The sequence below is a fragment of the Camelus bactrianus genome, chromosome 17, assembly GCF_048773025.1.
Source record: "Camelus bactrianus isolate YW-2024 breed Bactrian camel chromosome 17, ASM4877302v1, whole genome shotgun sequence".
Taxonomy (NCBI): Eukaryota; Metazoa; Chordata; class Mammalia; order Artiodactyla; family Camelidae; genus Camelus; species Camelus bactrianus.
In genome coordinates, this window is record NC_133555.1 from 33,163,996 (window position 1) to 33,189,293 (window position 25,298).

At 55.3% G+C, this 25,298-nt stretch overlaps 1 protein-coding gene across 15 annotated transcripts in view; it reads left to right on the plus strand.

Moving 5' to 3' along the window:
• The first annotated feature begins 16,064 nt into the window (after positions 1–16,064).
• The window catches only part of CACNA2D2 (calcium voltage-gated channel auxiliary subunit alpha2delta 2), a 136,920-nt gene continuing 127,686 nt past the window's right edge, over positions 16,065–25,298 (plus strand). For all 15 annotated transcript variants that reach the window (XM_074344827.1, XM_074344831.1, XM_074344829.1 and 12 more), the window contains exon 1: positions 16,065–16,557. In XM_074344827.1, coding sequence (XP_074200928.1) covers positions 16,343–16,557 — 215 coding nt within the window. In that variant the 5' untranslated portion in view covers positions 16,065–16,342. The remainder of the gene's footprint in view (positions 16,558–25,298) is intronic.

The window sequence follows — 25,298 nt, forward strand, 5'->3', positions numbered from 1 at the left end:
ATTTGTGGTTCATGGTTACTACCTTCCATGATGTTTCCCTTTCCCCAAGCTCAGGCTGCTCAGTGAGAGACCCCAGAAGGAGGGGAGTGGGTGAGAGGGTGGGGCCAGTCAGCTCATTCAGTGCTGCCCCCTCCTCCAGTCCTTCAGACAGAGCTCAGTGCCCCTGCTTTGCCTGTTCTGGGTCCTGTCCCTACTGCTGGGCAGCCTTGCCTGGTAGCCTTCACAATCCTCATCCCCTGTACCTGCAGCCTGGGCCAAAACTCCAGATGTGGACTGTCCTCATCAGAAGCTCCCCTAGACCCCAAGTGCCCCCTCCCTCAGCTGCTGCTCCTGCCCCAGGCTCGCAATCAGTAATGACAGGATAATTGTTTGTTTTATTGATCATGACCAGCCTTCTGTAGCCCAGTGATGGATGATGTGGGAAGAGCCACATTTGCCTTGGCACTGGCACGCAGCACCAGGAGAATCAGATGTGACCTCGCCTGGATGCAGACTCTCCCTATCCCATCACATCACCCCCCCACCCCCACCCAGCCCTGGCCCATGGGAGTACAGCAAAATAAACACTAAGCTGGGAATCTAGAGTCCTGGGGCTGACATCTGGAATTTCAGACCCGATATCCAGAGCCTCTAAGCAGCCCCCTCCCCTCAATCTCCCCTTCTGCATCTCAGCCCCTGGAGACAAGGCTGCAAGGGTAGAGAACTGGAGATCCAGTCTGTGACTAGGCACCCCAAATGGTGATTTACAAATGCCCACACAGACCAGGAGGCTCACAGCCCAGAACCAGCCAGACAGCTGGTCACCCAGAGCCACTGGGGGCCTCTCTGGCCACCTCATTTATCATTCTCCTCTGTCTTGGCCTTTCTGTTGAGTCTTCTACCCTTTCTGAGTCCTCACAAGACTCTACAGGCCGCTCTATGACTTAGCCTTTCCCTTTGCAACCATTACCACACCTGTGGCCAGAGACACCCCCTGAAGCCCAGCTCAGACTCTCCTTCCCTTTCCACAAGGCTCCACTGGGAAAGGACAGGCTCCTAGGTCCTCTAGGCTCACTCAGCCTCAACCCCTTGGGGCATCCTTTCCTGGAGCAGAAATCCCAGCAGGAATGCAGAGGGACTGAGAAGGCTTTATCTCAACACTCAAAGTCCTGCTGAGCCAGGGGAGAGTGTGGGTGCATGGGGCTGGGAGGTGGAGGCAGGGAGAGAAGGAAATACAACAGTGAAAGCCACTGGGCAGTTGACAAATGTCCTTGTTCTGCCTGCTTCCAGGCTGAAGGTAGAATTGCCCCTTCCTGCCCTCAGTGGTCAAATGGGACTGCCATCTGGTTCTGACCAATAAGTGATGAGCAGAAGCAATATTTCCAAGCCAGAGCAGTTAATTGCTGATGTGAGACCTTTCAAGGCCCTCTCTCCCTCTGCCAGGACCGTTTTCCAGACTTTGACTGTTTAGTCAGCCTGGTCTCAATGTGAGGATGACATGGAGCAGAGCCTTGACTGCCCTATGAAGGACATGTAGCAACCAAAAGAAATAAACCTTCATTATTTTAAGCCACTAAGATTTTACGTTGTTGTTACAGCAGCCTAACTTAACCTATTCTGATTGATGTGGGGAGGAAGCTGATGGCTCTGTGAGCAGGTGGTACTGGGTGAGGGGAGGAGGGGTTGGCAGTGATGGTAGACTATGTGCCAGGAAGCCAGATTCTCACTCTGGTTTAACCACCCTGGCCTTTCCCTCCTCTATGCCTTAGTCTCCCCACTAGTGAGGCACCTAAGTATCTTTTGGGACTGGGGAGAATGGAATGAGGAGACAGTGTGAAAGCGTCTTGAATCGGAAAGAGTAAGCACAGGTGAGCGTGGATGGAGATGGTGATGGTGAGTCCTTGGCTGGGTGATGATGCTACTGTGGGGGTGACAGTGAAGGCTGACTGTAATGGTGATGGCAACACTGAGCTGCTGAAGGCAATGTTGGTAGTGGTGTTTGGGCTGGCCACGGAGATGCTGACGGCAATCGAGACCACTCCTGTCAGCCTAGCCCAGGCCCTGGCTTCCACCAGGGCACCGACGCGGCAGTGATCACAGCAGACCCAGATGGAAGGTCTCAGACGTTGATTAATCACCTCCACTGGGGCTGGCTAATTGTCCACTGATCTCTGCTCATCCAAGGCCCTGCCTGCCTGACCCGGGTGAGCCTTCCAGAGCAGTGCTGCACAGTGTCAGAGCAGAGGTTTCTCAGATATGCCAGCCCCAAAGGCCTCTTCATTTGCCTTAGCTGAGCACTCCCCAACTGGGTGCAACACAAGCTCCTCCTGGGAAGCTGGGTGCCAGGCTGGGCAGCTGTACAAAGCATCAGATGGTGTTTTCCTGACTCTTGTTGAGCACAATATGGAGTTGCCATGTGTCAATGATATGTGCGGGTTGCAGGGCTTGTGGGGGAACTTAGGATCTTGGCTAACGGAATCTACTCTTGGACACTCCTTGCAGATGTCAAGGAACTCATCCTGGCTCCATCAGCAAACATCTGTGTCCCTTCCATGCAAGGCCTTGTACTTGCCACTGGGGGCACCACGGACTCAGTGATGATGCTGCCCTGGCTTGCGCACTGGAAGTCCCAGTCTGATGGAAAAGGCAGCTCTGGACCCAGACACACCGAGCATGATGAATTTGACCCAGATATCTGTGCAAGGGCCAGGGCAGAGCAGCTCTCTGACTGTAAGGACCTCCAGCCCACGTCCTTTCTGGTACCACGGGGAAGCTGAGGTCAGGAATGGGTAAGTCCCAGGTCACACGAGGACTTGGGGGTGAGCTGGGCCAGAGTCACTCTCCTGCCTCAGGCCAGGGCTCCTCACACCACACCCCAGCTCCTCATTCTGAGCTCTATTTTTGCTGGAAGGCACAGATGAAGATTTAAAAAAAAACTATTCCATTTTGTTTTTGCTGAATCAGCACTTCTGTCATCCCAATCTGAGGGGCTTGGCTTGTCTGCTACGAGGGGGGAAAATGCCTCCATTTAAAAGCAGAACTAAAAGGAAAACATCCACAGGCCCCATTTCACTGCAGCAGACATGATGAGCAAACCACGGTCGTTAACATGATAAAAGTCACTTTGTCTGGGTGTAAAATTCATTTTTCCCCATTTAGCACATGGTGCATTTGCATCGCACTGCAGTTGATGGGCTGTGGTCTCCTCCCAAGGATGTCCCCAAATTGTTCCTATTCCCCAGGCAGGGACCCCAAGACCTGGGCCTGGTGAGGCCAGGGTCATGGTGCTGGGAGGAGCTCATCGTGCAGGTGTTCCCTTGGCCACAGGCTGCTCCTCCCAGGGACCTTGAGAGGGACCTTAAGGCTCTACACTCTCAAGTCAGGTCTGGAGGAGATTTGGCAGGGATGGATGAGTGGAGCATTAGGGGACCCCAAGGATTCCCCACTGGCCCAGTCCTTACCCTGGCTCCGGCACAGAGTGCCCGCAGAAGGCTGCCCTGCCCAGCAGCTTGCCCCAGCGTCCCCTTCACCCTCCTCAGTCCCAGGAGTCCTGCCTTCAGAGGCAGGGCCTTACTGAGCTCCAGACTCTCAGAGAGGAGAGGGAGTTGCTTGTAGTCCCCTGAGCAACCAGGGCTGAGCTCATTCCATCCCAACACAGCAGGGCCAAGGGTTCAAATTCCATCATCACGGATGCCAGAGCCCACAAGGGTCAACTGCCAGGGCCGAGACCAACAGCCTGGGTCCTGCCTCCCAGCCTGTTTTAGGAGATAGCCTTGGAGGGTCCCCTCTTTTGGACTCAGTGTCCCCAGTCATGCAGTGACAGGTTCCATGGGCCAAACTCTGAGCTCCCTCCCAAGCCTAACCTTCCCTGAAGGGTGTTCAGACCTGAGCTACTGTTCAGCCTGAACCTTGAGGGGGACTTAGGACTGTGGGCTGAGCAGACAGAAAGGGTAGGAAGGCAGAACCCTCTGTCCTTCTGACCAAGAGGACCCAGGGCCTCCCCACAGTGGCTGGGCTGGCTCCAGGAAACAGGTGGCATTGAGCTACTGCCCAAGTGGCCCAGGTGAGGCTGGCGGCCACTGTGGGGACTATGGAGAAGATATACCCCAGAGCTTTGGAGGGATGTCTGAGAATCCCTTACTGCAGAGTTTTGCCAATAGACATGGGAAGAGGGAGAAAGGACAGGACCCCCGTGACCCTGCCTACAGCTATAGGGCTTGGACTCTTACTAATAAAGCTGCCAGCTGTGGTGGGCAAGGAAATAGAGAGAAGACTCCTTCTGGAGGGAAGGAATGCCGCAGGCTGTGGGTGAGAGTGGAGGAAGCTCCAAAGAGGGGGTGGCAATTGGCCCTAAGAAGGAGGAGTGGGGAACCCTTAGGTGAAATGCTTACCTGGCCCTGGGGCAGGCTTGGGCAGAGTGGACTCAGAAAATGCACAGTAACTGTAACCAGGGTTGCTGGGTCTCCCTGCCCTGCCTCCTTAGTTAGAGAGACAGAGAGGCTGGAAAGGCCTGAGCAGTGGACAGTGGTCCAGTCACAGCGGGGGACATGTCTAGGTCATGGGGCAACAGTGGGGGACTGGACACCCTTTAGAGGTGATGTCCCACGTAAGCTTTTCTGGGAAAGGCGGGACTCCAGCAAGGCCATGGTCCAGTCATAGAGGGACGCCTAAGCTACCCCTCTCCTCCAGCCTGGAACAGGGGGCGCTGTGTCCTGCACCCCACGGCTTACATCCTGCTGCCAGAAGAGGGGTCTGTGACTGCCGGCCAGAGACAAGTTCTCAGGGACTCTGGGGTGCCTGGGGAGGAGAGAGAGGCCCCCCGCCTGGTGAGAGGGTGCGGGAGGCGCAGTGCGCATGGCGGGCGGGGCCCAGCAACAGCTGTTCACTTACTGAAGCTATTTTATAATATTGCCAGAGCTTTTAAAATAATCCCATTTCTGCAGCATATTCCCAGCTAATTGGAGCTGTCTCTTTCTTATTAAACAGAAAGGTTATAAAAATGTGTGTTGAGGGTTTAAGAGCAATACCTCTCGGCTGCTCTGATTGTTATGACAAGGATAACGTAAGGAAGCTGGTGCTTGGCAGGCTGGGCGGAGCGGGCTCTGGTGCTGGGCAGGGGTGGAGCAGGGGCCGCCGCCCAGGCAGGGCCAGGCTGGCTCTCCCCATGGCCCCTGGCTCAGAACAGGCTTGAGGAATGGCAGCCTTCCCCAGAACAATTGCTCTCTAAACACTTAGGCTGCTGTGACAGGGCTGTCCATCACCCAGGCCTCTGACGGGGGCAATTCGCATAATTTACTGAGAGGCAGAGGAGAAGGGGGAAAGCGATTCCAATTAGCTGAGCTAGGAGGCAGATGAGTTTGCCCAGACCTCAGCGCTTCAGGATGATGAATAAATAGCCCCCTCTCCATGATGGAGGCAGCCCAGGAGCCCCTGTTTGGCAACTGAGGGTGAGGGTACTAAGAGGTACCCATTCTGCAGATGGGAGCCTGAGGCACACCCATGGCTATGAAAGGCCTTTCCCAACGTCCTCCAAGGAGGTTTGAAATGAGTCCGGACTCAGTTTGGAGCTGAGGCCTTGTGCCCAGCTCCTGTCCCTCCTTATTCCCACCTCTGGCATGGGGTGTGCACTTTAACTCTGTTCTGGAAGCCTCTGGAGCCCCCACCCCCACCCCCTGCCATCCTCCATCAGAGTGGCCCCTCTTCAATCTGTTTTATATGGGGGATTTGATCAAGTTTAGTTTAAAATGAATTCTTGTGGATTAACAAGATAGTTGGAAATCGAGTGTCGTGGAAGAGGCCCACAAGACTTTGATGGACCGCCCCCACCCCTAACTTAGCGACTGCCCCTATCTGAACAATTCAATGGGCAAATCTCTTTAGTCCCTGGGATCCTTCCTGGAGCCTCTCTAACAGAAGAGAAGCTTCTAAACTGACCTGGGCCACCCACCTCCTGTCCCTTTCTGTCACATTGCCCCACAGGCCACCTCATTCTCCCTGTGCGCCTCAGTAGCTGCAGGAAGACCTCTGCCCCTTGCCCCAACCTCACAGACCCATCACTCTGAAATGTGCTCTGGTCCCAGTCCTGCCCCTGGCTTGGCGTGTGCTGGGCCTGGCTCATCACCTCCACTGGGTGAAATGTGTAGGGGCGGGGGCGGCACTATTGCCCCACCTCCTTCCATGGACCTGGAGGGCACCACGGGAGCAGCCCTTTCATGCGTGCTTACGACTAGTATCAAAGGGTCAAGCCCCTAGTGGCTTCTCAGCAGCTCTGAGAGGAAGATGAGGGGGCTTATTGAGCCCATTTTACCTTCAAGGAGACTGAGGTGCAGTGACATTAGGTAATGAGCTCAAGGTCACCTGGGCCGAGTGGATGTCTGCTGCCTCCCCAGCCATGAATCAGGCCAAAGCACAGGGATGACTGTCCTTTCCACCCTGTGCTCATGGGACATTTCTCCTATGATTTGCAGCCACTGCCTGTATCCAGCTCTGCCACCTGCTTCCCGGCCTCCTGGCCTTCCTGCTCCAGTGCAATGGGCTCTTTCATCATGGAGAAGCTTCACTTCTCGAAACAGAGCAGACCTTAAACGCTTCACTGGCTTTCCCTGGAGCAGATCCTACCTTCACTCCTTTTACTGCTTCTCCCATGTTCCCTTCACCTGGAAAGTCCTCTCCTTTACCTCTAGAGAGCCTTCCTGTATTTTCGCAGCAGAAAGCAGTTCCCTCTCCTCATGCATCCCAAAGTGCAGATGTTCATCTCTGCTGGGCCCAGGGATCCATGGAGGGAAAGGGGAAGGGCAAGGCAAGGGGCAGGGGACCCTTACCTTACCCGTGGGATCTGAGATCTGCTCCCTGGCTATGTGGGGACAGATCCCCAAATGCTTCCTGCAAAGCTCTGCCTGGAGGTACCTCAGGTGGAGCAGGCAGAGCAGAGAGGTTCAGTCCAAGCAAGACAGAGGAGGCCTTTTAAATGTTAGTCAAACCCAAAGGTGGGCAGGAAGTGCTGATTTGCATGCCATGTGCGTAGTTTTGCGTATTGAGATAAGATGGACTTACTAATTTTTTTTTTTTTAAAGACTACAGTATGCCTCAACCCTGCAGGAGCTGGACTGGGAGTCAGATCCCATCTCTACTGCTTCCCGGCCAGATGGAACAATTCACTTGGAACCACTGGAGCCTCAGTTTCCCCATCTGCTCAATGGGGCTAATGCTATCTACTTTGAAGGTTACTATGAGAATCAGGCATCTTTCCAGCCCCGTGCCTGGTATGTAGTGGGGAAGGAAAGGCTGGAGGAGAGGGGGCAATGATGATGGGGGTTATGATTCTCATTCACTTTCTGGAGGAAACATCAAGAATTCTCTTCTGAAAATCACAAGAAAGCCACAATGACCTGGGTAAGTCTTTTTCCTTTGTACAGTGAATATAAGGGGAGGTAGGGAGTAGGGGCACTCCAGTGGGAGTGAAGCCCTTGCAGTCTCTGTTTTCCAGGAAGCTACAGTAAAACTCTCAGTGAGGTCAAAGCGAATCTAGAGGGCCAGGGGGTCAGCAGAGCCTGGGATGAGGAGATTCCAGACCTGTCCAGATTTCTATAAGAACAGCTAAACCAAGGGTGGGGAATAGCTCAGTGGTAGAGAGCGCGCTTAGTGTGGTTCAAGCCCCAGCATCTCCATTTAAAAAAAAAAAAAAAAGCAGCTTTAAAGAACAGCTGGGCCAGGGTTCTGAGACCAGCCAGAACAGGAATAAGTTGCCCTGGAGTGTTCAGCAGCATTTCTACAGTACGTGTATGGGGTTGTGGTGGGGCACTGAGTGACGGGGGCTTAGGGGGAGCCCTCAGTCCAATCAGAGACATGTGGTTGGCAGAGAACAGTACAGGGCCCTAGGAGGAGGTTATGTGGAGTTATGAGGGCAGGATCCATCTCACTCCCAGGGGTCTGACTGCAGGACTGGCAGGGGTCACATGGCAGGCCTGACCCCAGACCCTAGCATGATAGAGGTGATATATTAATACATAGTCATTTAGTCATTCTCAGCACTTGACATGCCCTATCCTCTGAGGGGCCTGACCATGCCTGGCGTACCTACTATCCCTGGGGTCAAGCACCACCCCCACCCCTGCCCCATGCCTGACTCATCGCCAGTGTTTCCTGTCCATGGCCTGCTCCCAGCCACCCGATGGCAGCTGGCTTGGATTTTCAGGCAAGACCTGAGTGGTTTGTTGCAAACTGCTGAGTCCACATCCTCATCCTCCCCGAGGTCTCTCTGTCTCTCTCAGCGAGTCTCTCCACCCGCCTCTGCCTCTCCAAAGCTCCTCCTCACTCATTTAGAAATTAAGACCTCAGCAAGATGGTGCTCTGGAGCTGCCAGACTGGGCTCGAGGAGGCTGTGGCAATTGGAGTGGGAGAGGCCTTCCAGCTGGTAGGAACATAAGCAGGCAGAAGCCGCTTCACTCTCCTCCAGACCCTTACTGGCCTACCTGGGTGCAGCTTTTCAAGCACCCTCTTCTGCTTGCCTGGAGCCCAGTGAGGCTCTAGGACAGCCTTACTCTGCAGTCAGAGGGCTTGGCTCTGCCTTGGGAATTCCAAGACCTCCAGGGTCTGTCTCTAGGCCGCTGATGGGGCCCTCTGCTGCCTGCATTTGTCCTGGTAACTGCCTTGCTCTGCTGACCACAGTACTGGCCTCTATTAAGGAAAGGATAAACAAATACCCAAGATGGGACATAGGCCAGCTCTGACCACAGGAGAGTGCCATGAATGGCCCCAATCAAAGACCCAAGGGGCCTGGGTTCTGGCCTCAGAGGTGCCACTGTTCACTAGGTGACTTTGGGTCCAGCCCAAGGCATCTCTGAGGCCCAATTTGCCATTTATGGAATAGAGTGAGGAGTCCACAGAGGTCCTGTTGTCCTTTGAAAGTGGCTTGATCATCTCCAGAACATCCAGGCTGTTTCTTACCTGCCTAGACCCTGGTTTCAGTTGGGAAGGGACCTAGAATCCCTGCAAGCCATAGTCACTTGGGGCCCTTGTGTCCTGAACAACTTCCCTTTCCCCACCTGGGGTACAATGGTCCCAAGCCAGTCTCTGCCCTGCTTGTCCCTCCAACTTCCAGCCCTGCACATTTCCTTCTACACCTCACAGGCTTCCATTAAGACCAGGTGCTCCTTTCATTTGCCTAACCTGGTGCTACTTCATGCTGGCAGAGGAGAGAGTGTTTCCATACAGGTCGGGGAGATGAACAGCCCTGTCTGCTTTGACCCATTGTGTGGCCTGAGGAGCGGGAGCTTCCAGCCTGCTGCCCATCTGTCTTGAGTGTCCCCAGCCTCCCTTGTACCCTCAGGCTGCAAAGTAGCCTCCAATCCAGCATGACCTTCCTCAGCAGATCCTCGTGGCTCACACATTCCCCCTTGGGTCAATGTCATAGAAGACTTCATAGGGGACGGGGGGTTAGGGGTTGGAAAATACCCTCCTCCTCCCAGGGCCTGGGTAGTTGCTGAATTATAAGTGCATTTAGACTGTGTTTGAGGCTAATGGCCTGGCTTCAGGGACAACATTTCCAGGCTGAGGGGGGATCCTCCAGGATCTACATCTCCAGACCACTCCAACCAGTAACGAAGGAGTCCATACCTCCTTCCTCCCTGCTCCTTGCCAAATGTCACCCCAGGCCCCAGAACGGGCAGAGATATCCAAGGCCATAACCCAGGGCTGCAGTGGCGCCGTGATTCAGGGAAAGCCCCATATTCAGTGCTAATGGGAAAAGCTAGACTGGTTTCTGGCAGGAGGCCTCCCTTTTCCTCCCTGTCTAGTGTCCAAGGAACTCAGAGAGGGTCCTGAGTGCTGGCACAACCCCCTAGAAGGCAGGGGCCTTGTGAAATGGGGCCGAGCAGCTTCTGGGCTGTCTAGCCTCTCACTGCAGACTGCTCCTACTGGCCCTGCTGCCACCTCCCACAGCATCAACTTCTTTCAGTAATCGAAGAACACCTAGCCTCATCTGTCTTCAAGGCTCAGCAAAAAAGTGCTAACTGCCCCTCACAGGAACAGCAGCCATCAGTTAAATTAAGTGATAGTGGAGCCAGGTCCTGTCCTCCCCTCAACCACCTAGCAGAGGCTAATCCTCTGGTGGGCAAAAGCCAAGAGATGCTTTTAAAAGAAGCAGAAGGTTTGAGGACTCTTCCCAGGGTGTTTCCCCAGCCCATGGCTCAAGTGGGTACTTCCTGGGGTCTCGCCTTGCTCTCTCCTGCCATTTCATGTCCATGTACTTCAGGTGCCTCTGGCTGTTGCAGAGGGGAAGGTGGATGGCGGGATGTGTGGACCTGCCCCCTCTCAGGAAACATCTCATGCTCTGCTCTCACATTGAGCAGAGATAACTCCATCAGGAGACACATCCCTGGCTTGCTGGTTTCATTCACCAAGTTGCCAAAACCCTCTGTGCCTTAATTTCCTCATCTGCAAAATGAGCAAGTTAGGGACAGTTTGTTTCCAGAATTACAGACAAATGGATCCCAGCAATGGGCAGGGATGGGAACGGACTGGGAAGCCCTTTCCCAGTCTTGGTGGGGGAGGCCAGCGCCTGTTCCTCTCCACTCTCTGAGGGCATGGAGGGGTGGCTATCAGAGGAGGCAATTTGCCGTGGCCATTCTGCTGAGGTGCTGATGGGGCATTAGGTGGTGATGGAGGGCCGCCTCCATCAGAGCCTGACTTAGCCCAGCGCTGACACTCTTCACTTCCACCTGGAGGCAGAAAAACACGTCTCGTGGAGAGTTAGAGCCCCTGTCAGTGCTGGCCGGGGGCTCCGAGGAGACTTTTATTTATTTGGAAGCTGTTCAGACACCTAATGCTCTTTGGAGGGGAGAATTTCTCTCTTTTATTTGTCCTCATTTTCTCTTGCCGTGGTGGGATGGATACCTTGGGGGAGGGGGCTAACTCAGCGTCTGGGCTCATGTACTGCATGTGGGACACAGGGGTGGCACTGAGGGGCCTCCCACTCCCCTGGGGCAGATGTTCAGGTCAGGGTCCTCCCAAGGGGGTTTCTGAGGACTCTGAAGGCTCCAGTGCATGGGAGGGGCACAGAAGACAGAGTCTCAACCTCAATCTGGAGCCTGGGTCTCTTTGCTCAGTATAACCCTGGGACAAGCCCTTGCGCCTCCCTAGGCCTCAGTTTCCTCATCTGTCAAATGAGCAGGTGGACCAGAGCTCTCCAAAGAAAACTCCAGACTGTCCAGGACAGCTACTGGTGGGAATGGGGACCAGCAAGACAAGGGCTCCTGGTCGGAGCAGTCCCTCCGGCTGGTCACTCATGCCTGAGCTGAGAGGACTCGAGCTTTGTAAGGGCAGTGAAGGCAGGAAGGTGAAGCTGTGCTTCCCTGTGCTCACACAACCAGTGGTCCTTCTCAGAGGATGATGCTACCCGGAGTCCTGGAATCCTGGATGCAGGGGTGAACAGCCTCTTGACATCCTGGCTCATGGTCACCTCTGAGCCGAGGCTTGCCCCACGCTGCCTGTGAAGCCACACCATTGTCTCCCTGCCTCTGTAGGGGGGCTCCCCCAGGGGCTGCATTCCCCCCTCCTACTGGTGAAGAGGTGCAGCAAGGAAGAAGCTGGGGCCTGGGCAGACAGCCTCCTCACTGTTCCCTGCACAACTGCAGCCTAGTCCTGCCTCAGGCATTTGCCCAGACCCTCTGCCAGGGATGCTCTTTCCCCTGCCTCTAGCCATTCATCCATCCTGCCCTCCCTGCTCTGCCATGCCAGTTTCAAGGCCTCTTCCTCCAGCAAGCGTTCCCTGACCACCTGAGCTGTGCAGCGCTGAGTGACCACGTTCTCTGTTTTGCCCACTTGGCACAATTATGCCTGGTTTGAGGTATTCACTGTGTTTTTCTTGTGTATCATATTCCCCTGCTAAGTGGAGAGCTCGCAGGGGCCAAAGATCAAGCCTCTTATACCTGCCAGAACCTACCTGATTAACCATTGTCCTCTCTCTGTCAAATAATCCGGGTTCGGTGACCCTCATGATTACAGAGGTCTTACCACGGAGCATCCACCGCAGTGCAAGAACTGGTTTTCTCCAGGAGCCCCATGCTGGGTTCTTGGCTTCTCTCATGTTGGAGGCGGGGATGGGGACAATAAGGCCCAGGATCTGGGGGCTCTGACTAGCCTCACCCTTGGTCATGGGAGACAGATCTGGGATGACAACCCAGGTCTCCAAACTCAAAGCTCCATGTCCTGATCTACACTGACCCCTGGGTGGCCTCGGGCAAGTCTCCTCCCCTCTCTGGGCCTCAGCTTCCCCTTCTCTCTAATAAGGGGGTTCTACAGGCTCCAACAGTCTACAACCTGGGGCTTGGTTCTAACTTTGGTGTGCAGGTGGTGATGGCTTGCACTGCCTGAAAATGTTAAACTCCATTTATTACAGTAAATGGCACTAAACTGATTGTGGGTCAATTATTGTGCAGAGGAGCCTTGATGGCTTCTTGATATATTCAGAGATGGGGTCCCTATCTGCTTGCATCTGGAGGCCACGCTGCATCTGCACCATGCTCAGGCAGGGGCATTTGTGGGGCCATCGCATCCCTGGCTGTCCCCAGGGTACTAGTGGATGAGCTGTAGGAGCCTGCAGGTGCAGCACTGGCAGTCAGCCCATGCCTGAATGTGTCCTTGCTGGAGACCCTTGGGAACCACTAAGTCCAGCCCAAAGAGGGCAGAGAATAGGCATGTCAGAGGAGGCTTGTTGAGGTGGGGATGGCCTCCTGTTATAGAAGGACACTTGCCAAGGCCAGAGCCAGCTTGAGTGACCCAAGTGGAGACAGAGCTGGGTCAATGGGGCCCAGGAGGACAGGTCCTACCCTCCCTAATATGCAAGATCCTGTTCCTCTTGCAAGGCCAAGTTGGAATCCTTCCTCCTTTTCCAGGAAGGCTTCCCTGCCTGCCAGCATGTAGGACCTGTCCTTCTCAAGGATACCTGAGTCTCTCTGTGGTTTCTCTTCATTAAGCTCTTGCTAAGTACCAAGTCCTGCCCTTAGGGTGTTACATGCTTTGGGTCTTCAGACTATCCTTGCTAGGTGGGTATCATGTCTCCCATTATATCACTGAAGAAAGAGAGGCTCAGAGAGACAAAATGACTTGCCTATACAACCTGTGATACCTGATGCCCAAGCTGACACTCCTTATGCCCAGGCCCAACCAGTCTTCCTAGGCATACCCCCAGGCTCCTGGAGATGCCACCCAAAAGTCCTTACATCAACGATTCCTCTGCCTTCCCAATGGCCAGGCTCTGTGTGGGGCCCTGAGTGGGTGACAGGGGCAAGTGACATGGTTCCCAGCTTGGCAAGAGTCCAGGTTGCCAATGTTTTTCTGAACCAAAGACAGAGGCTGCTACATATGTGTGTGTGGCTGGTGGGGGGACAGGAGAGTGGGGACAGGGAGGGGGAAGCCTGTCTAGTTGAGGGGAGGTCCAAGAAGTCTTCCTGGCATAAGTGGTATTTATGGGTTCATAAATATTCTGGATTCAAGTGGTAGAGATGAGGGAGAGTGTTCCAAGTGGAAGGAACCGCAGGGGCAAAACCCTGAGAAAGCCAGTCCAGCCTACTGGCTTATGGAGCAGCAAAAGGGTGATGAGTGGAAGGCTGAAGTAGGGATCCTGCTGCCTCAGGTGTCCCGGACACTCTTGATGGGCTTTCTCGTCCCTTAGGACTTGCTTGGCACATAGTAGGTTTTCCATGAAGACCTCTTAGTCTCTACTGGCCTTCCCAGATGACTTCCCCTCAGCTTACGTGCAGAACTGGCACCCACCAGGCCCCCCGCCGCTATCCACTGGCTGCAGCTTATCTGCCCCTGCTGCCCTCCGTCTTCCAGCACAGGCATCTCTGGCCAGGTGGGTAGCCCCAGGCTTTGGCTGCTAAACCTGTCAATGCTCCTGCCCTAGAAGTCCCCCTCTTCCCCGGGAAGGCTTGATTTTTCCTCCCATGATTTTAACCTGTGGCTAGAGCCAGCCACCAGGAGACGGAGGATGTTGTGAGCCTCAGAAGTTGGAGTGTGTAAACTCTTACTACCCACTTACTCTTAATTACCTCCCCTCCTTATTTGTCTTCCTTTAACGGCCTGTCAACCAAAATCTCCCGCCTTTCCCTCGGCGCCAGCGGCCTCAATTAGGTGTACATCTGTGGCGGCTAGAACTGAAATGCCCAACTACCAACGCCGACTTGCTGCACCCAGGCTGGGGGCAGGTGCCTGATGGCCTGGGCATTCTTTGGTCAGTACTTCCACCCTGGTGTCAAAGGGCAGGGAGGCTGCGCCTGACATTTCTCACTCTGCCCCTACAGAGTTGGCCTTGGGAAAGTTCCCACCTAACCTCAGAGGGCACCCAGGAGGGGTGATGCCCTTTGTGCTGGTCCCCTGGGGCCATGAGCAGAGACATTTATTCAGCAGAGAGATGGGGGAGGATACCACAGGCCAGCCCTTCTCTGGGCAACAGTGAGATAGAGATACTAGAAACAGCAGGGGGCTGGGAGGGGGCTAGTTAGGTTAGCTCAAGCTTGTTGACTCTTCTGTGCAGCATCCCCTCCCCCTTCTGTCCAACTGGAAGCACTGCCCTGCCCAGAGGCCGGGGTGTGAGCATCTGGCACAACCAGGCATCTGACTCAGAGAGGGCCCTGCTTGTCCCTCATAGAGCTGGCCTGGCTTGGCCTCCCACCAGGCCCCTCCTGTTCACCAGGCCCCAGGCCTATCAGGGGTTTGGGACCCAGGGCCTTCCTTTGATAACGTGCTTGGGGCCTATGGCAAGCCTTGGTCTGGCCCCTGAAGACCCACTCAGTTCAGGGGAGGATAACACTCCAAAGCTGTTCCCCTTTGCTTGTAGGGGTAGGGCAAGGGTGGGACAGCCCAGGCAGGACTGAGGAGTAAGTCAAGGGTGTCCTGAGCTCTATTTCCAATCCTTGACCTCTACCTTCCTTGGTCCAAGGGTTCCCATTCTTGCCTTTAAACTGCAAATTCTTTTTCAGCCTGACTTGTGCATAGGTGATGGGAAACTCACCCAGATATCATAAGGTGGGGGCTTTTTCTCAGGTGGTTACTGCCCCTCACTCCTCATGTGAGGCACAGACTCTGTGAGCAGTTACTGCTAATGGTGTTTTGCCCTGTGCCAGGCTGGCAGGGAGCATACTCCCATCCTATCCGTACCAGGGGCAGAAGAGGGTCCCAGGGCGACTTCAGGGGGAGTCACAGGGATGTTCTCCCCCAATCATGAGTGTTTCAATTTACCAAGCAATTCACTCCTATTCTCACTTCATCCTGGAAATGGGGGTGGGCACCCACACAAGCATTCATAAGGAAGGAGACTGAGGCTCTGAGAGGCCCAAAAGCTGCAGTCAGAAATGACACCAGCCCAGCCTTCTTCCAGCGGCAGGGAAGAGCCAGGAACCTCCAGGACAGAAATAATTGGATTATGCAGGGGTGAGTTTCCTGGCACTAGAGGAGTCTAAATAGAGGCTGTGCCAGCCTTGGGGGCTGGGGCTTGGGGCTGGTCTGCTCACAGTGGCTGCTTAGCCCAAGGAAGTGAAATGAGCAGTTTCAGAGGGCTGTATCCTGCCATTCCCAGCCTCTCACAACCGTGCAACTGGACCTGGTTACTACTCAGGGAGCCGGGAGACCCCGGCCCTTTCTCTCTGTCGGGAGCTGGGGACCCAAGTCTCCCCATAAAGGACTCTTGAAGGTAGCTGGAGCCCCAGGGAATGTGAGTTCAACACCGCTGCCCTCTACTGCGATCTCTGCTGAAGCCTGTCATTCCACCATTAAACCTATGACTCCAGGCCTTAAGCCTGGTGAAGGTCGAGCCCCCAGAAGGGTCACACATGTGATTGCCCTGGGCCTCGGGGCCAGGGACCCTTCCCGCGGTGCGGCGGAGAGGAGCGTCGCGGTCTGAGGCGTGGGGTAAGGCGCACATTGGGAACTCTGACCGCGCCTGAGGTGCAGGACGCGCGCACCCGGGCTCGGCTCGACCACGCGGGCCAGCAGGGCAGGCTAGGGGCGGCGCGCGGACGACGGGCGCGCAGGCACGGTCGGGCGCGTAGCCGCGGCGGGGGCGCGCGGGGGCGGGCCGGCCGGGGAAAGGGGTGGGGGAGGGCGGCGCCGGCAGGTTGGCGGCGGCCGCTATTTGAGCGCTGGTCCGGGACCTGGCGCTCAGAGCGCTTCGAGCTAGCGCGGCGGAGAGATCTCGGCGCGCAGCCCGCAGAGGCGCTGCGGTTCGGGCAGCCCCGGAGGCCACGCGCGAAGAAGGCAGAGGAGGAGGAGAGGCCGACTGCCACCCGCCCGCACCCCGCCACCCGCCGCCGCCTCCCCCTCCGCCGCCGCCCCCCACCCGCGGCGCCGCATCTTGAATGGAAACATGGCGGTGCCGGCTCGGACCTGCGGCGCCTCTCGGCCCGGCCCGGCTCGGACCGCGTTCCTCTGGCACGACCGCGGCCCTCGACCTGGTCCAGGCGCCGGGCGCCGGGTGGCCCGGCCCCCGCGCCCGCTGTCGCTGCTACTGCCGCCGCTGCTGCTGCTACCGCTGCTCGCCGCCCCCGGCGCCTCTGCCTACAGCTTCCCTCAGCAGCACACGTAAGTGGCCTCTGCCGGCCGCGGGACCCTGGCCGAGCTCAGCGCCCCCCTCCGCCCCCCGCCCGCGCCGGTCCCTCTCAGAGCCCCGCGTCGGAGCGGCGGCGCTGGGTCTCGCTGCCCTCTTCGCCCGGGGGCAGCGGCCCCAAGCCCAGAGGGCGGGCAGCCGGGGTCCCGGAGCTTCTGGCTGCGTCGCGAAACTTCCCCGAGGTGCCCCTTCTCCCCCCATCCCCCAAACTGGGCAGAGCAAGATCTCCAAGCCTCCTGTTGGAGTGGGGGTCCGAGCTTGCCGGCTGATTCCCTTGCCACTGTCCGGATGAGAGGGGAAGTTGGGGTTGGGTGAAGGGGCGGCTCCGCGTCTGCCCTGTAGTTCCTCCTGGGTAACAAGCTGGCGTTTTAGAGCTAGAGGTGGGGGGCACCTCCACACCTGTCTTCACTGTCCTTTTCCTTTGAGGGGGAGGGCTGGATGCAGAGGATGCGAGCACCTTCCTGTTTGGCCAGTGCCACAGAGGGGGTCAGTGTCCCCTGTTCTTGCCCCGCCCCCACCACACCTGGAGGAAGGGTCCCCTGGAAAGCACAATTGGGAGGTGAAGATGCCGGAGTGGGGGTGAATGGCAGAGAGGACCCCTGCCTGCCCCTGTTGCTGCTGATGCCAACAAGGGCATCTCCCGGCCCTGCCAGCTTCTGCTGGTTCTCTGTGGTCCTTCTGAGCTTTCTCTCCCTCCCCAAGAGCCCCAAAATTCAGGCATCCTCCTCCAATTGAGCTTGGCCAGATGTGTCTGGGGCTGGGAATAGGTATTCAGTGCCTGTGGCCTTTAGGACAGCAGCTGTTTCTATGGGCACCATGACCCAGCCTTATGTCAGTACCCAGACATCCTGTGGCTTTGGGGCACCGTGACCACCTTGCTGTCTGTTATCTGTCTCCGGGTCTGAGGAGCCACCTGTCTTTAGACTCCTGCACCAATGGCCGTGGCTGCTAGTGGTCAAGGGGAAGGGTCTGGCTTTTGGAAAGGGGAAAGGCTGGCTCTGCATCATTAGACCAGTTGCGCCCAAGGGTAGGAGCCCCTGGTTCTGCCTTAAAACCTGCCAACTCCAGCTTGTAGGTTCTCCCAGATGAGGGAAAAACAAACTCTCACTGTCTGAGTCTCTCTCCGTCTCATCATCTCTCGCCTCAAACAGCCTGGCTGTGCTCAGGCGGGTGATCAGTAGGCAAATTACAGGTGCCACACGGACGTGTCCTCTGTCAACCGTCTGGATTTTTCATGTGTCTATGTGGGGTGTGTGCAGGGAGAATAGAATCATATGGAAGTTTAGGGCTTGTGGGTGCGTTATTGTCTTTCATTTGCTGTGATGAAAGTGGACTGAAGTCATGATGTTTAAAAAGAGCAAAAGCATTATTTTTTTGTTGTTGTTCTTTTTTCCTCAAAGCCAAGAAACAGTTTTTTTCCCCCTAGCCATTTGGTAGCTCCTTGAGTGAAGGTTTCAGTAGATGTCTCTTTTCACCTCTTCCCACCTCACTCCTTCTCCTTCCAACCTGCAGTGGGTCAGATGGCTCCTGGGCCTGCATTGTGCATTTGTGAGACCCTGACCAGAGTGGACACCTGTCCCTCCGTCCCCAGCCAGAAGACCTGCTGAGGCAGGTGTGATGGCAGCAGCACATTTTCAGCTGGACGCTCTTCTCTTGTCAATATAGTTGGAGCTAATTTGAGGATTTGGGACATGCCTTCCAAATTGTAATTAGGGAATGAGAGCGGGGGTGAGGTGAGGGCTGTGCAGCTCTGAGGGTCCAGGGGGAGGTGACTAACGGTGCGACGGCACGCAGGGCTGGCGGTGACAGCCAGCGCCCTTCAGCTGCCCTGGTCCTGCAGATACCGATGCCCATTGATCTTCGGAGAGAGGAAGGGGAGGGAATTGAGTGAGGGTCCCTCCCACCTCCCCGGCATGGCCATGCCTAGTTCGAGTTGAGACTTTTGTTGAGCTGACATGAAAGGCTCAGGCTGCTGCCCTGGGGCTGCTCAGAGGCCGGTGGCCTTCCTAAATTCTCCTGGGTTAGCGTGGCCAGGCTAGGATGGGACTTTGATACAGGTGGCTTTCTGAACTGAGAACTGGGACTCTCAGCTCACAGTACTAGGGTGATGACCCCTCAGTGGAGAGGGCCCTTGACAGGAAAGTCATTTCCTCATTAGCTTCTGGCAATGTGACAGGGCCCAGCTTTGCAAGCTGCTGCTTTTTAAGCGAGTGTGGGTTTGGGGTCCGGTGGCCATTATTTCTGTAATCGCTCTGGCAGCGTGGCTTTCTGCCCACCAGGCAAAGCAGACCAAGGCTGCTGCTGGATGAGGGAGGGCAGGGGAGTTACCACTGAAGGGAGGACGGGGCTTTGATTTGAGGGGTGGATCTCTCACCCCACCTGGACCCAGATCTGGTCTTCAAACAAGAAGGAGGCCACGTGTGCGTCAGCACATGTGTGTGCATGCGTGTGTCAGGTGAGATGGGGGAAATGGGAGTCAGAGCACACATTCTCCTTCTTACCTCCTTCCTCCTGTTTCCTGTTTGCTGCTGGCTGAGGGGCAGCCGTCGCTGTTTTGCCTCTCCTTGTGTCTTTTCCTTTCCCAATCCTGTCCATCTTCTCCCTTGTCCCCTGCCTCCTCCTTCAGTCTCTCATCTTTTCTCCCACCTCCCCCCACTTCCTTGCCCATCCCTCTCATCTCTCTGTGCCCACTCTGCCCTGCTCACCTCTTTTTTCATCTCTATTGGACCTCTGTCCCCTATTCGCTGGCATCCCTGGGTTTCTCTGTCCCCTGCTCCCCAGGGTCCTGGCTGAGCTGCCCAGCTGGCTGCATTCTCTTAGCTCCACTCTGCCCCAGTGACAGTACTGGCCAGCACCTCCCTTCCTCTGGGAGTGGGTGGGTGAGTAGGGAGCAGAAAGGAGCCTGAGAAGTCTGGGCCCCCCAGCAGATTAATGACAGCCAGAGTACATGCTCCTTTTCCTGAGTGCCCACGACAGGGCATGCGTCAGTCTAGCTACGGTTAATGGTGGGTGACGTGTTGTCTGTCTGGGCCTCTGAGCCCACATCTTCACTATTAGAGGGAGGCAACATCACACATCTGGGTCCCCCATCTACCCAACAACCTGCCAACAGCTTTTGCAGGAGGGAGGAGGGGTCGAGGCTTCACAGCCCGTTGCCACTGACTGACATCCCTCCTAGTGTTGAGGTCTGAAGAGGGGGACCCTTGGCTGCTGTCCCTGCCAGGACACACCTTTATTGGTCCAACTCTGTCAGGCTAGGCCTTGAGAAGGGAGTATGACATTTGAAGACGAGCCCCCTCATAGTGTGCAGGTGAATCTCCCTCTGGATTCTCAGTCACACTAGTGTCTCCAAGGAGAGTCTGACTCACAGATGGAGTGAGCACTTCTGCCCTCAGTGCCTCCTTTTCCCCTCTGCCTGTGTAGGGTGGACCCTGCCAACTCCCAGGAGGAGGTAATTTGAGGACATGGTGGGTATCAGGTGTAGACCCTGCAGGCTCAAGCTTTGGTCTCCAGAGCTGACCCTCTCCATTGGAATGATCTTGCCTCTGTTTCCCCAGCTAAGATAGTAGAAGCTGCTTTGGAGGCTGTTGGTGAGAATTAATGGAAGAGGGTGTTAGCCTCTGGTGGGCATGGAGGGTTCCATGGGTGGGAACCATAGCAACTATTGATAACATTAACATCAGACCCTGATGCTACAGCCTGATGAGCCCCCACCCACCAATCTTTTCATACTGCTCCCATGGGCAGAGCGCCTTCCTATCTCTCTGCTCCACTTATGCAGTCCCCTCATCACTGCATGCTTTTCTCAGGAGGTTAGATCCTTCCTTCAGGGTCTCTTACCCACATCTTCCGGACTCCTCTGGGTTGTGCCACTAGCTCAGGCCATATCCATCCACATGGAGTATCAACTCCTCCCTCCTTCATTCCCTGCAGCCCAACTTGACTGTGGTGGGGGTTGTCACCAGGCTAATGGCCTCCCCTCACTGAGCTCAGGACAGGCCCCTTAACCACATTACTGCCTTAACCTCAGGATCTGTGGTCATGCCCATCCCACAGATGGGGAGACTGAGACTCAGAAATATGAAGGGACCTTCCCAAAGCCCCACAACTGCTGGGGGCAGGGCAGGGAGAGGACTAATCTGTCAGACACTTAGCTGTCCTGAGAGGGGCTGGGCACATTTGGGCAGTGGGCCCTGGAAGTTGGAGGTGGGGACCCAAAACCTGGGTCTCTGGAAGAAAATGAAGAGGCCTAAGACATGTGAGTTACACCTAGGCTTCCAGCTATAACCTTTCCTACTCTGTCCCTCTGTCTTTTTTTCTGGGTCTCCCTAAGGGGGCCTTCCTTGGTCCACGGCTGCCCTGCCAGCCCGGTGCTCCATGCTCATGGCCCCTGTTCCCACCTCCACCCTCTCTCACATGTACACAGGAGATCATGGAGTACCCAGCCCAGGATTTTCTCTTCTCTGAGGCTTTAAGTCCTGGGCCAGGCCTGCCTGGCATGGAGGCGTGGGCAAAGAGGGACTTCATCTCGAGATTCTGAGGTGCCATGCCCCCTGCAGATTCCAGTATGATTCCAGAGAGAAAGGTCATGGGATGGGGCTGGTTAATGGAAACCTGAGGTTGGGTCCTCTAGTCCTGCAGCAGTTGTTTTAGGCCTGAGGGGACTTCAGAGGACTCGGACCTTATAGATGCTTGGGTTGTCATGCTTCGTGGACAGGTGGGGCCTGGGTTGCTGGGGAACCAGGGTTCTTCTTGCTAGGAAACCATTCAAAGGGCAGCTGGAGGTTTGGGTGTCAAAGAAGGCAGGCATGTGGCATGCACCCTGGAGGGTAGTGCTGTCTGTGGGTGGGGGGTGGTCTCTTTCCTTCCAGTTCCATCCTTGTGGGCGTCCAGACTTGAGATCTGCCTTGGGAACTAGTGACCTATGTCTTTAAGTGAGGGCTCAGGGTCTCAGGCCTGGGGAGGGAGACCAGGGCTGAGGATGCTCTAAAGGTGAGGGTGGTGGGTTTTCCCACTGCTGGCTTCATCCCTCCAGCCAACTGGGGAGCTTCTCTTCGTGTCAGGTTGGTTTATTTTTTTATTTTTTATTTTTTTCTGGTGCCTACTGTCTAAACAAGAAGCTACAGAATCAATATTCGTATTCCCAGAGGGAGGTGTATGTGTGTTTTTTGGTTTTTTTTTGCTTTTCTTCCTTTCCCTTTCTCTCTTGTCCTGTGTAACCCAAAGAGCCTCTTGAGCTGCCTGTGGCTAAGAGGGGGGAGTTGGTGGTGCAGGTGACCATGGGGATTGAGATGTCCCTGGGGGGCTTGCAAGGGACTCAAGGATGCTGTCATTTAGGTCCACATAGTCTAAGCCTGACCTTCTGCAGGCAGGACCTGGGGGCAGTGTTCAGTCAAGCCCTGCCCTGCCACCGTGGGACACAGGCCATTGGTTTGGTATCCCCAGCCCTGGTCCTGCTCATGGACCACCTCACCTGGGCCCCCTCCTTCTGGGGCTAGTCCAGCCTGCTGGGCCCCTGACCACCACTGATGCTGGTGATTGAGTCTGTGGGGGATCTGGCCTTACAGAGCAGGAAACACTGTCTAGTTGGTATTACATGGGGGGAAATCTTCACATGCGGACCTGAGCATCCTCACCTTGGGTTGTCCTGGTCCTAGGGTCCTCTGTCAAAGGCAGTCCCAACCCAGTCCTCTCATGGTGGTGACTTTGGACAAGCCTCTCTTCCCCCTGGGCCTCAGTTTCCTCTCTAGCATGGCCCTTCTGACTCTGACATTATAGTCCCCTAAGAAGACAGAGCCAAGGTCTTCCTGCTCCTCTCCACACTCTGCTTTAGCTGCAGGGGGAGGCCTGACCCCAGCCCAGCTGGGCCCCATCTCCCCCAGTGTGAGGAGTCTGCACCTCTGGTACTGGCCTCTGGCTGCACCTTGGGTGTCTCGAAGCTGCTTCTCAGACTGACCCACTTTGAGCTCTGATCAGCCTAATTGTTTAACAGAGAGGGAGGGGCACAGGAAGACTATCCTGCTGATTATTAACCATTTCTCCCTGCCTTGGAAATGACTTATTAAACAAAGGGGAAAGGAGTAGTTGAGAAGGGAGAGAAGTCATCCCTTCTGCTTCTTTTTCCTGCCCCCCTGGTTCTCACCTTGATGCCTTCCTTCCCTGCTAGCCGAATCTTTCGGAATGAGTCCCTTCTTGACACATACTGAGACTCTGCCACACCTCTCACCAGCTGTGTGACCTTGGGAACTTCCTTCGCCTCTCTGGGTCTTGGGACCTCATCTGTAAAACAGGGTTCCCGTGATGGTGCTGCCTCATTGGATTAGGGTGTGAAACGTCGTGAGATATGGGCCTAGCCCCAGGGAATGCATGACAAGGACACGTGGATCCTGACTGGATCTATGAGGGTTTTCATTCCAGCTGGGCCTGTACACTGCGTGCCAGGCAGTTGTCCCATCACCCATACCACCTACTGCCCAGCCAGGCCCTACAGGCACCTGAAACTTGATTGCGGTTTCTGGGTCTTCCTTCCTGTGCTTCTCGCTTGGCCTGTATGCACATGTCAGCTTGTGTGTGGAAGTGTCCATATGTTTGTGCTCTTTCATGTGTTTGTGTACATGTGTTGGGTATGTTCATGAGTGCGTGCTTGTGTGAGTGTTCATTTGTATACAAAGACGTGTGCTTGTGTGGGTGTGTGTGAGTATGTGTACCCATGTATGCTTGCATGTTGTTTGCTGGTATATATGCAGGTTGTGTGTGCGTGCATGCTCAGTATGTATACACAGGTGTTGCTGTCTGTGCATATGAATGCAAAAGTGGGTGTGTGCATATGTGTGCATGGGAATATTCATGGTTTATCTCTGCACCCAGAATGCGCTCCCTGTGCCCACCTTCTGCACCTGCCTTTGAGGTTAATGCCAGGGCTCGTCTGGGCAAATGCTGGCAGTGAGAAATAAAGCCGTCTGGTTGTTAGGACCAGTGTTTTGCAAACTTTTATGTTAAGAACAGCCTGAGTTAAGGCTGAGCTGGGAAGTTTGATCATCTACCAACTGGCTTGAATGACAGTCTGCAAAGGAAACACACAAAGGCTTCGTCCTTGTAATTTAAATTTTTGCAAATCAAATGGTATTTAGATGCACTGAAGGACTTGGGACCCTGAAAAGCTTGGTAAGTCCTTTGTGAAGTGAAGCATCTTTGCAAATAACCCTTCCCATGTGGATAATCCCGGAGGGTGGTGGAGAGGTCGGGGCTTAGGCAGAGTTGAAACCCTTGCTGTGTGACCTTGGCCTGGCGTTTTTCCCTCTTGGAGTGTTGCTTCTCACTTGCACACTGAAGGAAGGAGACTGACAAAATTTGAAGCACCTGCTGTAGGTTTGGGGTTCTTGCTCCTAGCAAGACGTTTGTGCAGTCAGACTCAGGCATGATTTGGGTATAAAAGCTTTGGCACGATGATGCCTGCATGTTCCTCTGGGACACCTCCAGCAAAGCTTTTCCTTTCAAGGATGAGTTTTTGCCTACTGGGTCCTCATGAACAAGGCTGTCTTGGTGCCCTGTGCTGGGTGCTGGCCCTTGGGCTGTATGGGCCCTGATCTTATGGGTTCTGATGTCCGAGAGAACTGTAAGTCTTGCTTTCCTGGCATTCTCAGGACCGATGTGTTGTCAGTGCTGGGATGGCCAAGCATCCTTGGCTTCTTAGGAGGGGGCTTCTGCAAATAGCAGAAGTGTCTGTGAAGGGCTTGGGTGCATACAGGGCCAGTGAAAGTCCCTGTAGGGTCAGGGAGCCTGGATGCGACCATCCCCTTGGGCAATAATGGGCCTTGCCTAGGTCCTTGATTTGGAAAGGACATATCCCAGTCATACAAGCCTCTGGGGACCCAGATACGTCCATCGTACAGACAGGGAAATTGATGTCTGAGTGGCAGAAAGGAGCCTTGGGGCCCCACATTTATGCCGGCTGCACATACTCTGCAGGCAGGGCCCAGTCTCCCCCAAGTGCTCAATACAGGCTGCTTGAAGGGTGCTCCCCATTCAACAGTCCTTGCTCTGTGATGTACAGCTGCTTCTCTGAAATAAAAACATTATTGACATGAGATGTGGAGCAATTTGAGGCCTCCTTTGGCAAACCCCGCAGAGCAAGGTGCCTGTGGTGCAGCGCCCCAGCTCCTGGTGTTTTCCTGCGGCAGACCTCGATGCCCTTGTGCCATTTTAGAGTCAGCGAGGCTTTCAGGGTGCCGTTGGAAAGGACAGCTTTGTCTCCAGGTGGGCATGAATGGGCCCGAGTGTTCCTGAGATGGGAAGAGGCCCCTGCTCTGCTATGAGTTTCCAGCCTGACGTGGCATTTTATCCTTGGTAATTTCCCTCCGCAGTCCATGTTCTCCTCCTCTGGTGCTGCCTGAAATGCTGCATTTGAAGCCTTAAAGGTCAGGGCTGGTGCTGCCACCAGTTCTAACAAACAACAAAACAACCCACCTCAGCCCTGCCCCCAACTTCATTTATTAGAAAGGAGAAATGAGCTGGTGGAACAGGCCTCTGTGCTGAGGGCTCTCACAGGCGGACGTTCCTCCTTTCTCCCTGTGAGCTGAGGCTGGGGTGGGCGTGATGAGAACCCAGAGTTTTTCCTGCCTTTCCTGGACCTGCCAGGCCTGCTGCAGTGTCTCCCATTGAGGGTTAGCTATGACCTTGCACCCCAGAAGCCTGCCATGGGCAGAGCCCCACTTCT